A 16,381-nucleotide genomic window follows, 5' to 3' on the forward strand; every position below is an offset into this window, starting at 1 on the left:
GACAGACAGACACACCAACAAACTCTACAAACTAGAGAAACGCCAGAAACCCAGCCACCCTCCACAACAACCCATGAAACAAACAGTACATAACATATCAGACAGGATCCTCACCCCAACTGAAACCAAAGTACTCTCCAAAGGTTTCAACTTTGCAGTCGCCCCGAGACGCATCCCCACGGAAAACATCATATGCGGAGTCGAAGCTAGCCTGACCAAAATCGACCCAGATGAAGCCAATAAAATCAGACTTGAAGTCACCAACATCCTCTGCTCCAGCAAACCACCCAGAAGCAATTTACACAAAGAAGAACAGAAAGCACTCACCAACCTGAGGAAAGACAACAACATAATCATTCTCCCAGCAGACAAAGGCAACGCCACTGTTGTGATGAACACATCGGACTACCAAGCAAAACTATCAAATCTACTCCAAGACCCTACCTACCAACCTATAAAAACAGATCCCACCACCTATCTGGAAAAAACCACCAAATCCAAAATAAAAGCCTCTCCTATCAGTGAAGAAATCCAGCTAAGAATCATCCCCAGAGAAAAATCATCCAGATGCCCCAAACTCTACGGTCTCCCCAAGATACACAAAGAAGGAACACCACTCAGACCAATAGTCAGCTCCATAGGCTCACCTCTACAAAATCTCGCTAAATTTCTCGCTAAGCAACTTCAGCCCTATGCAGAATCCATCGCTTCACACGTTACTAACTCCTTCCAGTTCATAGAAACAATAAAGAAGCAATACCTACATCCCGATGACCTACTTGTGAGCTTCGATGTTGTATCTCTCTTCACTCAAGTGCCCATTAATGAAGCCTTGACAGCCATTCAAAACAAATACAACCCCCCCAAATACATCCTGGACCTGACCAACCACTGCCTAACCAACACGTACTTCATCCACAATGGACAAAGATACAAACAGATAGAAGGAGCACCTATGGGATCACCCCTCTCACCGGTCATCGCAAATTTGTACATGGAACACTTTGAAACCAATGCTTTAGACAAGTCAGAACACAAACCCAAACTTTGGCTCAGATATGTTGACGACACCTTTGTAATTTGGCCACACGGGAAAGAAAAACTAGAGAGCTTCCTCACACATCTCAACAGCCTACACCCCAAAATACAATTCACTATGGAAATAGAAGACAACAACCAACTCCCCTTTCTTGACGTCCTAATCTACAAAAAACCTGATGGCTCCCTAGGACACACTATCTACCGGAAAAAAACACACACCAACCGCTACTTACATGCACAATCACACCACCACCCTGCACAAATAAACTCCGTAGCCAAGACTCTCATCTCCAGAACCAAATGCCTGGCTGACAAAGACCACTTGACAACTGAGTTACAGAATCTCTCAAATGTGTTAATCGCCAATGGATACCAGAAAAACAGGGTTACGAAGCTAATCCAAAAAGAAACACCCCCCAAAAACCAAGACACAGAAGAAAACAATGGCATGGCCCTCCTTCCTTATATCAAGGGCACTACAGACAAAATCAGCAAAATCCTCCATAAACACAATATCAAAACAGCCTTCTGCACCAACCAAAAAATAGCCAATATCCTCAGAAACCCAAAAGACAAAATCCAGCTGGAAAACCAAGGGGTCTATGAAATACCCTGCAAAGTCTGCCCAGCCACGTACATTGGACAAACAAACAGACGAATAAATGCACGTATCGCAGAACACAAGAATGCCGTCAAAAAAGAAGAAAAAACTTCCTCTCTTTTCCAACACATGAAAGAAACAGGACACGAAATTAATTTTGCAGATTCCAAATTGCTCTTTAACATGGAACATCACCACAAGAGAATAATCATGGAAGCCATCGAGATAGAGAAACACCCTCACAACATGAACAAGCGTGACGACACGTCCCGCCTGCCAGACATCTGGAAATTAGCCCTCCCCACAAAAACCGACACCAGAACCAGAGGCACACAGAACGCCGTCACCAATCAACCACACCAGACCCAAACCCAGACCCTCTCCACAGACATATTACAGACTCCATCCAGTAGCCAAACTATAGTGGCACCTCCGGATGCTGCACCCCCCTGCAATCCCTACACAGATCTGGCTGGCACAAGGCACAAAACCACAGCTCGCCCCTATACACGAAGCCAAGCCAGAGCACAACTAAATGCAGCACAGCCATCTTCTCAGAAAAACTCTTCACAAGCTCAAGAGGTCAAGACACGAAAGCTTTAGCAACTAATCTACACTTAATGACCCACCCAGTGGTATTCAGAATATCACTCATGAAATCACTCAAGATATCCCTCAAGTAATTAAGGAACAAAAGAAGAAAAGGCACACTAATCTAGGAACTTCCTCTCTGCCCAGAACGTTGGAGGCTATACACCACACCCCTCAACAGTATTTATAAGAACTCAAACACCAGATTCTGCTCTGTTCCAGTAACAAGAAGCCGAAAGCACCAGCCTGAAGATGATGAGTGAGACCTCGTCGAAACGTCGCACAGACACCCCGACTCTTACACGGGAAGACACCCGAAGACACCAAAACCTGCATTCCTGTACCCGTGAAAATCTACGAAAGCATATATATATATATATATATATATATATATATATATATATAAAATCATAAGCAGATTTTGTCTTCCAATACAGTACATCGGGCACGCCAATTCCAGGGGGTCATGTTTTTAGCTCCCTTGAAATCTTTGGGCAAGGGGCTGGACCTCCTCAATATGTGATGTCTCTCTCTCTCACACACACACACACGAGAGAGAGAGAGAGAGAGAGAGAGAGAGAGAGAGAGAGCGCACTGGTATGCTGGTATCTTCAAATGGTGGAGTGCTGGACCTTTGGCATTCTGGCATAACCCTGCTGACAAGTCCAGTACACCTTCCTGTCTGATACTGGCACTCTGGGCTCATCAGCAGGGTCGCATCAGAGTGCCGAAAGTCCAGCACTATAGCGTGATCCTGTGTATGAACCCAGCACACTTTCCCATCTCATCAGAGGTCATGCCAGAGTGCCAAAGATCTGGCACAATCCTTCGAAGGGGGCCCGCAATCTTGGGCGCAACTGAGTGCCTCTGCAGTACATCACGTTTAACTCCCCTTCTTCCCCTTTTCTCTTTTAATTTGGCCATTTGTCTACCTGTCCTGCAAAAAAAATAATTAATCTCTCGGATTAGCCCCTAGCAGGGTCTTACAGACCCACCTGGCATAAAGCATATGGATGAACTTGAGAGATTTGTGTTGGCTACATGCCAAGTACTAAGTAGTCCTTTGCCTTACAAAAATGTATAAACATCAGGCTGCTGAACAATAATCTGAATACTAGGTGTGATTTATGTAAACCTGACAGTATATAAGTCTGAAGAACACCTCTGTCAGGTAGAACCTCACAGCGCAGGCTAGATTTGGAAAGTGATGTGTGCCTGCCAAGCTCCAGCTTCAAGAGTCCATTGCTCTCAGGGCTCCCATCAACCAAAAGAAAGGCAGCAAGAAAATAAAGCTTTTTTCCCCAGCTATTAACAATATATTCAGCTTTCACCTAATCTGCGTGATCACTGTGTTCTGAATCCAGAAATAACCTCTGCTCAGAAAAATATGGAGGGCCAAAGGTTCTGAACACCTGTTCCGGGGTTGCATCTTGGAAAAAGATTAACCTCTTATGACTGTAGAAAGAGAATAATCCCCTCTCCTTTTGCTCATGCTCGATTTAAACTATCATTTCTTATTTCAGCTACCTCCAGAGATCACTTGGACACTCTTTAAACTACAAACCTACCCATTCAAGAGGTCCCCTAGGTTGGACAACACTGAGGTGGACAGATTCTTGCATCCTTTCAAGGTCAATAAAATAAAGCTCTGCCATAGATACTTGCATCTAGTGACTCCAGCCGCTGAGCCATGTTACTGAATTTGTAGACTCTAGAGAATGGAGTTAGCACAGTGTTATTTAGGGAGGGGAGGAAGTTGTCAGGGCTACCACACACTTTTTAGACATGGCACAGATGCCCATGCAACTCTTAGCATTACATCGCTTCAAAGCTCAAGTATCATGTGGAAATTAACAGCTGAGGAAGCTTCAAGGAAATTGAATAAGCCAACATGTGAATGCAGCTGTCATGAGTACACTGAGCAACTTAATTCAAGAGTGGGGAACTAGTGGCCTCCCAGATGTCCCTAGAATGCCCCTCCCATCATCTCCAACTATTGATCATGCTGGTTGGGGCTGATGGGCACTGTAGACCAATGGCTTCTTGGAGGGCACCATCCCATTGGCTACTCCAATTACATACTCCCCTTTCCATTACAGAAGAAGAGTGCAAGTCACAGTCCATTTCACCCATTTTTATTTTTATTTTACACACCTTTTCCAGAAAGCTCTGAGATTGGAGTAGAATTGGAGTGGCTTTTTTTCTTGCAGGCAATGAGATATCCCAGAATCCCCAATGTCAAAGCTAGGAAGACAGTTGCTATGGACAGTCCTGCCATTGTCAACAGAGACATCTCATGGGTACCTGAGAAAGAGAAGTGGAGATTGAATATGGGCCCTTCTGCGTTTAGAGCATGTGCACTACCATAATGGTAAAGGTAAAGGGACCCCTGACCATTAGGTCCAGTGGTGGCCGGCTCTGGTGTTGCAGCGCTCATCTCACTTTATTGGCCGAGGGAGCTGGCGTACAGCTGTAATGTGGCCAGCATGACTAAGCCGCTTCTAGTGAAGCAGAGCAGCACATGGAAACGCTGTTTACCTTCCCACCGGAGTGGTACCTATTTATCTACTTGCACTTTGATGTGCTTTTGAATTGCTAGGTTGGCAGGAGCAGAGACCAAGCAACAAACCCCCGTCGTGGGGATTCGAACCACCGACCTTCTGATCAGCAAGCCCTAGGCTCTGTGGTTTAACCCACAGCGCCACCCATGTCCCTTTACAATCACCTACCATGGGCAAAAAGATTGCAGGGGGTTGAATTAGATGACCCTAACTCTATGACTGCCAGCTCTCTAAGTGTCAAGCAGAGGTCTTTTTTAGCCCTACCTAGAGACGCAAGAGTTTGAACAGCAGACTTTCTACATGCAAAAAATGCCACCCTAGAGTGCAGCCTTACCTTCTTCCATTGCCCCTATGGTTCTTTTGTTTTCAGGAAAATGCCCCAAACTCTTTGGGACACCCAGGACAACAGGTCCTATCACCACGTCAGCCTCTGCTCTTCCCACCGAAGAGTCACCTGCAAAAGCATGAAAGCCTAGAAACTTATTTTGATCAGGTTCGAGTTAAGCTCCTTTTAACACATTTCCTCCTATGGGACCATTATACCCAATCTAGGCAATGACGATGCAGAGGGGTTGGTGGCAGCAGGTGGGGGGGGGTATGACTGGATGAGCTCTAATGGGATTAAGTCCCAGGAGGAGGGTACTTGTTGGCTGAACGTTAGGAGAAACATCTTGGATGGCAAGAGCAGTTGACTGGAAACAGTTGCCTTATCGTCCTCTGAAAAATTGGAGCCAATAGGAAGCTTTTTTGACCCATGCCTAATTGCTATGCAGGAAGCAAGGCCTCATGTCCTGGAGTCACCACCCCTGTTCCATAAGTCACTCTGGACACAGAATTTACCATGCACAATAACAGGAGCATCTCTCTGGAAGCGCCCTCTCGTCTCTCTCCACCAGGGATCCATCCTTCCAGACCGGCCTCCAGGTGGTATACAGTTCCTCCTCTCACAGCAGCTGCAGATGTCTGCAGCACCTTCAATGGGAGTCCAGCTGCAGCAAAAGGGGGGGTACAGGAATCACTCCTCCCATGATGCTCTCAGCTTCTCTGACAGCCCCACCATCCACAGTTCTCAACTGCTTCCCTCACCTGTTCCTTGCTTTGTTGAAAGAGCAAGCCTTGTTCAGAGGACCAAGAGCCTGATCAGCTGCTGTGACTTTCAAGTGGCAAGTAATGTACACCTGGAGAAAGTAAGGGGGGAGAAAGTGAGGGGGGAACCCCAAAGAAAGACCATTGGACTTTCCAGCATTGCAGCCTATTGAGCAACTCAATGCTCTCCAAATGCCATTGGGCTCCAAGTCCCATCAGCTCCAGCCAGCATGACCAATGGCCAGGGATAATGAGAGTTCTAGTCCGTCCACATCTGGAGAACCACAGATTCCCCCACACTCATGCTCAAACAGCTCTGTCACAGTGGCTTCACCAAGTCACCAAGTTTATTTATATACAGTATTGAATTTATAGACCACCCTATTCCCAGAGGTCTCAGGGTAGTTCACAGAACAAAATCAAAATATAAAACCACAAAATATATAATCAGAATAAAAACAGCCCAATTAAAGGCTAAAAACACAGCATGTAGCTATATCTGGACCCCATAGTGTACAATGCAGCCTCTCTAGCCATCAAAGTACAGAAGGCACAGGGAAGTTAGCCAGTTGTTGGCCTTTAGGAAGCACTGTGCAAGGGGCTTTGCAGGCATTGACAGCTGACTGGCATTACCTGCAAAGCCCCTTTCATCCATGCCCTGCTTTTCCTGTAGGTAGGGATGGAGGAGAAATTCAATTCTATACACATTCAAAGGCAAATCTTCCAAATTTGCACATCCCTAAATAATATGAGAACTGAAATACGGCTATCCTTCAAAATCTGCACCGATTTGTTAAGTCAAAATAACCGAAAACAGCTTGCAGATACTTAATAGGCTTAGGATTTTTGTTTATGTTAAGTGAATTAATGTTTAATTATATAAGGTGAAGATTTAAGGATGTTAATGTTTAAGTTAAATTTTATAAAAATTGGGATTTGGAAAACCGTTAAAAGGACATGCAATGAAATTCAACTAAGGGGAAGCGAGGAAGTTAATAACAGTAATTTTCAATAAGGCCATGATTTATGTTTGTTATGTTTGTTTGTCTTGTGTGTTTGTTTGTTTGTTTGTTTGTTTGTTTGTTTGTTTATAATATTGTGAAAACCAATAAAAAATTGGGGGGGGGGAATCTGCACCAATTTGAATGTTTGCAATGCAGTTCTCCTAGAAACATAGAACTGTAGAGCTGGAAAGGACCACAAGGGTCATCTAGTCCAACCCCCTGCAAGGCAGGAATTTTTTTCCCAATGTGGGGCTCAAACCCACAACCCTGAGTTTAAGAGTCTCCTACTCTACCAACAGAGCTATCCCAGCTGACAATTACAAAATTGCACACATTAAGGAAAGTGGATTTTAAAAAACCCAAGATATTAATGAAAACAACATACAAAAAAGCATTGTATTAGGGGAATGTCCTTGCAAGAATGTATACATTAGTCAAAACTGCATATAAAATGTATTTATTACAATCAATTCACACTAAAATGCTGGTGAACTTTCATGGGGATTTTTTTAAAAAATGCCAATTGCTGCAAAATGTGCCAGATCAGGAAGCTTGCTGTGTTCAGTAATGTCTCACCAAGCCTCCATTATCTCCTGCAAACTGGAAGGCATCAACTGTGAACTGGAGAGAATCTTCTCTGCGTCTTGGGGACACAAAGGCTGAACTGGAGTCATCTGATCTCCCATCAACCAGGCATCTAAGACAAAACACATGGTTACCAACATTGCCCCAGTAGTTGACAGCCAAATAAATGTGACCCAGAGATCCTGGCAAGAAAGACAAACTTACCCATTGAAGTCAATTATAGAATAACTGGGAGAAGAGTCTCTGTCTGGGCTCAGCGTGGCCACACAGTTGTCAATGAAGAGCTTCAGAACCACGTGGTTCTCAGTATTGACATCAGCCTGGATGTGCATGGCATCTCCCAACTGATACCTATTAATGGTTCTCTCCGCACTCCAGTCATCTAGAAGGTGAGCCTTATCTTAATACAGGGATGGGATAATACAGGTGCCCTATGTAAGCACCTGAAACCTCGTATCACTCAGAGACTGGGGTAGCCTACTGTACAAAAGTTAAGATTTATATTCATTACTCCACACTTTTGCCTCTAGCCTCACCCATCACCGACATACAGCCCTTGAAGGCAACGCATCCCTTGGACTAAAAATAAGGTTCCCCATCCCGACTTACGAAGCAGACAGTATTTTCCCCAAGGCTGCCACCTACCGTTCATCAGACGCAACGAAAAGGCCAACCTTGCTTCTGCAGAAATGGTAGAGCTGAAAGGAATCCACGTTGGCCTGATGGACTTGCTGCTCACATTGTCTTTCCTGAAAGGGACAGTCTTCACTGATCAACCAGTTCTCCAAGGAACAGTCATTGGGAAGGTGCGATCAGAGAACAAAGAGCCACTCACCTTGGATAGTGACATTCAATAGGAACTTCAGCTGGGCTGGTCCTGATGATTTGAGAGTTACTTCCAGGATTAGGTCTATAGTAGAGGCTTATGCTATAGACAAGAGAGTCTGGAGTCATCTGGAAGGAGAAGAGTAGTGGCAAATATAGAGTCACTACAGGCTTCATCAACCTGGTCTCTCCAGATGTTATGGACTCCAAATCCCATCATCTGCTCTAGCTGGGGCTGATGGGAGTTGGGAGCCCACCACATCTGGAAGGCACCAGGGTAGAGAAGGCTGCTCAAATTATTGTGGGTTCATATAAACACATCATATTCCTAAAAAAAAATATGCCATCTTAAAAATATGGACTTGACCCTTGGATCTCTCCCAACTCTATTATCATTCCATTGCTAGTCTCAATATATATTCCCTATTAAGTGTAGGGAGGCACAATCAGCCCAGAGGGATGCCCCCTCCACCATCTGTTATAATGTAGGAGGATAGTGAGGGACCACGCAGAGGTGGCCTTGTGCAGGGCTTAGCACATTGACAAAGAACCTAGGACCACCAGACAAATTGCATGCACATCTGAAAAGCACAAGTTGTCTTGTTTAGGCTGCAAAAAGTGGCACATGAATTTTATAGAATTTTATAGACAACCAAATTTCATCCTCACAACAATTCTGATGTAGTTATTCATTTAGTTTGTCACCCAATGCAAAACATCTCCAGGTACAGTTTTAAAAAACCCACCAGGTTTAGTGATAGCAGCACACGCAAGAAAAAATCCAGCACCACAGAAAATGGCAGATGACTTGCCTAAGGTAATCAGTCAGCTTCTTGAGTGAGTGGGGATTTGAACTCAGGTCTTGCCAGTCCTAGCTGAACATACCAGCAGTCACTACCTAGGCTCAACCATCATTAAACCAGCAGCAAGCCATAGGAAGTGAAACTTTTGACTATTTTGGAGAAGAAACCTAATGTTTTATTTGCAGACCTCACATAATGATAACTACTCCTATCCCTTTCGTTTTGAGAAGTTTCTGTTGATTGGAGGGTTCTATGATAAGGCTCTAAGATTAGTACAGTACACAAGTTCTGGTGCACAGAGTATTGTTGGTTCAGGATCCCAACCTGTCCATCACATTACTCTCTGATAGTTGCTCCTTTTCTTACCTTTAAAGGTAAAGGACCCCTGACAGTTAAGTCCAGTCGCAAACGACACTGGGGTTGCGGCGCTCATCTCGCTTTATTGGCTGAGGGAGCCGGCGTTTGTCCTCAGGCAGCTTCCGGATCATGTGGCCAGCATGACTAAGCCGCTTCTGGCAAACCAGAGCAGCGCACGGAAACGCCGTTTACCTTCCTGCCGGAGTGGTACCTATTTATCTATTTGCACTTTGACATGCTTTCGAACTGCTAGGTGGGAAGGAGTTGGGACCGAGCAACGGGAGCTCACCCCGTCATGGGGATTCGAACCGCCGACCTTTCGATCAGCAAGCCAAAGGCTCAGTGGTTTAGACTACAGTGCCACCCGTGTCCAATATTAGGGTTCTCCCAAAGCCATCAATACCTCCCTCTCATGCACAGGCAGTATCTTTTTAACCACATAAACAAACATTAGCCACAGCCGGAACATCAGAAATATGAGGAGTCTTTCCACCCCCATTGTACTTCCTCACACATTAGGCTTTTCTTGTTACTTTACAACAACTAAAAGAAGCTCAAGGAACTCAAGCAAGTGCATTTCATCAGTTCACCTTACCTGTAAGATGCTGCCACACTCATGGAGTCCAGCTTCAAAGACCACCAAATTCTCTGCATTGTCAAAGGAGGTGTATGGGCAACTAAGAGAGCCCAGGATCAGGTCCGAAGCTTGGATGAGTCTCCCTGTCCCAAACAGGTCCCTGTTCACAGTTACGACCACCTGAGCCTCCATGCAATGCACAGTCACGGGAGTCAGGAGGGATAAAGCCCTCAGCTGGGGAACATCCATCCAAGCCCAGGGTGAAGACCGAGACAAGACTGAGCCGCGAGGCTGTCCCACTGGAGCAACAGTCCTGGAAGGAGATCTCCAAACTAGATCATCCCCAGACAACTCCCAAGGGCCTGCGATGTCCACCACACCAATTACTATACACAAGAGCACACCACTAACAGAAGCTAATAGCCCCATTCTGACTGCAAAATTAACCCACCACCCACTGTGCCCCAAAGAGGACCAGGGCAGGAGAGGAAGGCTTTAAATGCTGCAGACCCAGCCCCTTCACAGCTGCCTTACGTTCCAAGCAGCCTTGCCTCCCCTGACAGCTGTAGAGAAGGAATAAGAACAATGAGCCTCAGCTGGAGACACTGCAGCTTGACTCACTGGGACTTTATCCTGTCTTTTTTTAAAAAAAAAAAATCCTTTTTTTTTTTTTTTTTTTTTTTTGCAAGTAAATTTTTATTCAGAATTTGTAAAAGAAAAAAAAAGGACAAACAAATACAAAAATAGACATTTTAACATAAATTATTCATCCTATTTTCATGCTATACAAAAAGTAAGCATACAATCATACAAAAAAAAATAATATAAGCATTAGGCTCTACTTAGCCTTTGACTTCCCTCCACCCTTTTGGTAAGTATCAAATAAATCCCGGATTGCGTAATTAGTTTATTAAAGTTTATACTTATTAGCTGATAAAGTTTTTCTAATACCGCCAGTTCCTCCTATATATCCGTTCCAATATATTTCCAAAATTTACTCCAATTTTTTTGAAATTTCTGGTCGTCTTGGTCTCGTATTCTGCCTGTTAATCTATCTAGCTCGGCATAGTTAATCATTTTGACCTGCCAGTCACTTACGTTAGGTATATTTTCTGTTTTCCAGTTTTGTGCCAGCATAATTCTTGCGGCTGTGGTGGCATAGAGAAAAATTTTTTTATCTTCATTTTTTATTTCCTTACCCATAATTCCCAGCAAAAAGGCCTCAGGTCTTTTGGGAAAAGTATATTTAAAAACTTTTTTAAGTTCATTATAAATTGCTTCCCAAAAAACCTTCACCTTGTTGCATTGCCACCACATATGGTAGAGGTCTCCCTCCACTTCACCACATTTCCAGCATATCTTATTTTCTGATCTATAGATTTTAGCTAATTTTGCCGGCGTGAGATACCATCTATAGAGCATTTTCCAGACATTTTCTCTCAAACTCGTACAGGCCGTAAATTTAATATCTCTATTCCACAATTTCAACCACTTTTCAAACTCGATGTTATAGCCGAAGTCAATTGCCCATTTAATCATTGCCTCTTTGACTTCCTCGTCTTTTGTATGCCATTCCAGTAATATGTTGTATAATTTAGACAATGTTTTGTTTTTACCTTCTATTATTTCTATATTGAATTTTGATTTCTTGTCCTCAAAGCCCATTTTTCTTTTATCTTGCTTTAACATATCATTCACCTGATGATACTGTAACCAACCGGTGAATTGATCCTTTATTTCCTCATAAGGTTTAAGTTTAAGCCCTTGTTCTGATTTTCTTACCAAATCTTCGTAAGTGGCTGTCTTCCCTTCCATGTTGGTTTTTTTTTTTGTTAAGACCTCTACCGGTGAGATCCACCATGGTGTTTTTCTTTCAAGAAGGTTCTTATTTCTTTCCCAGACCTGATATATTGGTCCCCTGAAAATATGATTTAAGAAAGCCCTGTGGACTTTCACCTTCTCATACCAGAGAAAGTGCAAAAAGCACATAATTATATGGGCACTAAACATGGTGAGATGTAAATAAAAGAGAGAAAAGGAGAAAGAGAAACAGAACCTGTGTAGAAGGGGAAATAAAGGGGGAAGGGGAAACCAAAACTGTGTATTTTACAAGGTTGCTATTGTACTTCACCAGATCTTAACCTATTACAGTATAGTATTTGTAAGAATGGATTACATATATCAGTGAATTTGTCCATGGCAAGTATGCGTTTTATGCAAGTTGTTCATATGTTGCAAATTTGTGTATGTCTTCAATCCAATCATAGAAGATACTTTATCCTGAAAACACTTAGCCCATGGGTAGGCAAACTAAGGCCCAGGGGCCGGATCCGGCCCAATCACCTCAGTCCAGCCTACGGACAGTCTGGGAATCAGCGTGTTTTTACATGAGTAGAATGTGTCCTTTTATTTAAAATGCATCTCTGGGTTATTTGTGTGGCATAGGAATTCGTTCATTTATTTATTTTTCAAAATATAGTCTGGCCCCCCACAAGGTCTGAGGGACAGTGGACCGCCCCCTGCTGAAAAAGTTTGCTGACCCCTGACTTAGCCTAAGGGCGCTTCCAGATGCTTTTACTCTCAACTGCCACACATTTGTACATAGCTCTGAATAGACTCTCCAAAAGGTGAGGACCCTGATCACACAGGCACAGAGCAGGTGGACTTGCTGACCCTTGGAGCCCCTTCCAACTCTACAATTTATGTGTTCTCCATGTTGCTGCATGGAATAACGCATGAACAAGAGCTTTTGATTTAGTAAGGAAAACTTTTAAAACTTACTCAACAGTGTGTGGCCTGTGCTTTGCTAGAGGGGTAGAGAGAGCAGGGGCAAGACCTATCATAGAATCATAGAATCATAGAGTTGGAAGAGACCACAAGGGCCATCGAGTCCAACCCCCTGCCAAGCAGGAAACACCATCAGAGCACTCCTGACATATGGTTGTCAAGCCTCTGCTTAAAGACCTCCAAAGTAGGAGACTCCACCACACTCCTTGGCAGCAAATTCCACTGTCGAACGGCTCTTACTGTCAGGAAGTTCTTCCTAATGTTTAGGTGGAATCTTCTTTCTTGTAGTTTGGATCCATTGCTCCGTGTCCGCTTCTCTGGAGCAGCAGAAAACAACCTTTCTCCCTCCTCTATGTGACATCCTTTTATATATTTGAACATGGCTATCATATCACCCCTTAACCTCCTCTTCTCCAGGCTAAACATGCCCAGCTCCCTTAGCCGTTCCTCATAAGGCATCGTTTCCAGGCCTTTGACCATTTTGGTTGCCCTCCTCTGGACACGTTCCAGTTTGTCAGTGTCCTTCTTGAATTGTGGTGCCCAGAACTGGACACAGTACTCCAGGTGTGGTCTGACCAGAGCAGAATACAGTGGCACTATTACTTCCCTTGATCTAGATGCTATACTCCTATTGATGCAGCCCAGAATTGCATTGGCTTTTTTAGCTGCCGCGTCACACTGTTGGCTCATGTCAAGTTTGTGGTCAACCAAGACTCCTAGATCCTTTTCACATGTACTGCTCTCAAGCCAGGTGTCACCCATCTTGTATTTGTGCCTCTCATTTTTTTTGCCCAAGTGCAATACTTTACATTTCTCCCTGTTAAAATTCATCTTGTTTGTTTTTGCCCAGTTCTCTAATCTGTCAAGGTCGTTTTGAAGTGTGATCCTGTCCTCTGGGGTGTTAGCCACCCCTCCCAGTTTGGTGTCATCTGCAAATTTGATCAGGATGCCCTTGAGTCCATCATCCAAGTCGTTGATAAAGATGTTGAATAAGACCGGGCCCAAGACAGAACCCTGTGGCACCCCACCTATAAAGCAGACTAAACAGGATCTGCAAAAGTGTTTAACAACTTGTATTCCACACTATGCTGCTGGTTAACTCTAATAGTGTTTTTAACTTTGCTGGGAGCGCTCTCCCACCAAAGAGTGTGCAGTGCCCCGTGTTTTGAATCTAGAAGCTTAGCTGATTCTTTTGTTAATTGTCCACACATGGCTCGGATCTATTTTCCACTCCCAAATGAAAGTTTGAACGTTCATTATGCAGTCCACTGTGCTTGTATTGACTTTTATTGGACTGCGACTGCCATAAATTGCTGTTCATTCAGCTGTTTTCACACCAAGCAAATCATTGCGAGAAGCAGAGTCAACGTGGTGCTTTAGAGAAGTACATTTCATCTTACTATGAAGGTTTATATTAGAAACCCTTTGATATTAGAAATCCTTTCATCAACAAAATGCATGCATTTGCTATAATTTTTCTAATAATAATTTTATTATTTATATCCTGCCTATCTGGCTGGGTTTCCCCAGCCACCCTGGGGGCCTTACAGCAGATGAAAAATGGTAAAACATTCAAGATTTCTCAAAACAGGGTTGCCTTCAGATGTCTTCTAAAAGTCAGATAGTTGTTTATTTCCTTGACATCTGATGGGAGGGCATTCCACAGGGTGGGCACCACTACCAAGAAGGCCCTCTGCCCCCATTATAATGCTCCACCACCACCAACACACTTACATGCCCCTTAAAGGGAAACCATGTACAGTACAGAACTGTAGCACCTTGCTTGTGGTTAACGCTTAGCTGGAATGAAATATTCAACGCAGCAATAAAGAAATTAAAATAATAATTTATTTGTCAGACAAATAAATGAGAGACACAGTGGTATATGGTTACCAAAGCTCTGCCCACTCCAGCCCTGATGGCCAGCACTTATATTTCCTCAGCCCAGCCCCCTTGCTCCTCCTTTGGCTGCCTCTGTCCAATCAGCCTGGTTGAAATTCCTATTGGCTGTTTGCTAGAACCAATCATAAAAGATACACCCTTTTCCTATTACCTTTTATGGGAGACAAAGAGCTATATTTCCTTCTATCCATAAATGGCAGACAAATAGCCATATATCTTATATTTGCCTCGACCAGGCACCTTAATTACCAGATAACCTTTTTGCCCTATTGCCCTATTACCCTATTGTACTCCAAAACAGATGGCTCATGGTAACAGAGATCTTGGGTTCACCTTCTCACACACCATCAATGAAATAAGACTCTAACATAAGAATCTAACATTTCTTACTTTCTAAATCCTTTGCATAATTACATTTAAGCCAATATATTTCATACATAACATAGATAGATTTTTAGAAGGAAAGGAACTTAGTAAATACAATTTTAAAAGCAACCTCTTCAATTTACAACTTCCTTTCCTAGCCAGCTGCTGTTCCTATTAGCTCTTGCCCTTTAACCTTAAGAAAATATGGCTCGAGTCTTCTGTTAAACAATAAAACTTACTATTTACCAACTCTTAATTAGTGTTTTTGCAGCTTGATTGTATTCTGTAATATGTAGGGTCACTGTAACCTTTGCTCCCAGCCTGTAATTTCCTTTTACAACTTTGAGGAACTCGTCTCCTGCTAATGCTATAAACCAGAGGGGCCCTGTTTAGGAAGATAAACATCTGCCAAAGTACTTAGCCAGCTGGTTTCTGCCTGGCATGAAAGATACAAACATTTACAAATATATTTTTTAAGCTCATTTTAAAATACAGGTCTTGATCAGATGCCTCAGAAACTCATTTATGTTACCACTCATCTGATAAGATCACATCAAAGGAAGCATGGATGGTGTGGCAGCACACAGCGTCAGGTGACCCCTCCCACATAAGATGTTCCTGCCTGATTTGGCCAATGACCCAACTACTCCAGCTTCCTGTTCTCACAGTGGTAAACAGTGTTTCTGTGCGCTGCTCTGGTTCACCAGAAGCGGCTTAGTCATGCTGGCCACAAGACCCGGAAGCTGTACGCCGGCTCCCTCGGCCAATAAAGCGAGATGAGAGCCGCAACCCCAGAGTCGGCCACGACTGGACCTAATGGTCAGGGGTCCCTTTACCTTGACTTTCTGTGGGAGCAGGTTCCACAGTTAAACTAGAACTCAAGAACTTCCTTCTGTTGTGACTCCTCCAACATGCAGCTTCACTGGATGTCTAAAAATGCTAGTGATATATGAGGGAAGATAACATTTCCCTCTCCACTTTCTCCATGCCATGCATAGTTTTATGGAGATCTGTCATGTCAGAAGGGGTGTGGTGGCCTTAGACTAGCAGTGGTTCTCAACTTGCGGGTCCCCAGATGTTGTTGGACTACAACTCCCATCATCCCTGAGCTCTGGCCTTGCTAGCTAGGGGTGATGGGAGTTGTAGTTCAACATCATCTGGAGACCCACAGGTTGAGAAAGGCTGCCTTAGAGGCAAAGAAGCAAACTTGTGAATGGTGATGCCATGGACTGGTTAGATGCAGACCTGGTGAGAGGTAACAGGTGGGAAACTCCAAAGGGTGGAAGGCTCAGAGC

At 43.8% G+C, this 16,381-nt stretch overlaps 1 protein-coding gene and 1 long non-coding RNA gene across 2 annotated transcripts in view; one reads left to right on the forward strand and one right to left on the reverse strand.

Annotated features, from left to right (window-relative positions):
* Positions 1 to 16,381, forward strand: part of LOC309518541 — a 300,968-nt gene that overhangs the window by 103,317 nt on the left and 181,270 nt on the right. The window lies entirely within an intron of this gene.
* On the reverse strand, positions 4,379 to 10,571 carry LOC309518386 (zona pellucida sperm-binding protein 3-like). Its single transcript, XM_082198624.1, has 9 exons — positions 10,050 to 10,571; positions 8,305 to 8,423; positions 8,115 to 8,218; positions 7,674 to 7,851; positions 7,461 to 7,581; positions 5,881 to 5,972; positions 5,635 to 5,783; positions 5,129 to 5,248; positions 4,379 to 4,537 (listed from the first exon to the last, which is right to left on the reverse strand). The coding sequence occupies exons 1-9, from the start codon at positions 10,458 to 10,460 to the stop codon at positions 4,380 to 4,382; spliced, it is 1,452 nt and encodes a 483-aa protein (XP_082054750.1). The 5' UTR covers positions 10,461 to 10,571; the 3' UTR covers position 4,379.

This window comes from Podarcis vaucheri (genome assembly GCF_965113315.1).
Source record: "Podarcis vaucheri genome assembly, chromosome: 14".
NCBI lineage: Eukaryota > Metazoa > Chordata > Lepidosauria > Squamata > Lacertidae > Podarcis > Podarcis vaucheri.

Bases quoted from the DNA above. Each gene is read 5' to 3' on its own strand.
- LOC309518386 (XM_082198624.1), bottom strand. From the start codon at position 10,460: ATGGGGCTATTAGCTTCTGTTAGTGGTGTGCTCTTGTGTATAGTAATT. The intron at 7,582-7,673 runs GTAAGTTTGTCT...GTTTTGTCTTAG, and splicing joins TCTATAATTGACTTCAATGG to ATGCCTGGTTGATGGGAGAT. The intron at 4,538-5,128 runs GTAAGGCTGCAC...TCTCTTTCTCAG, and splicing joins CATAGGGGCAATGGAAGAAG to GTACCCATGAGATGTCTCTG.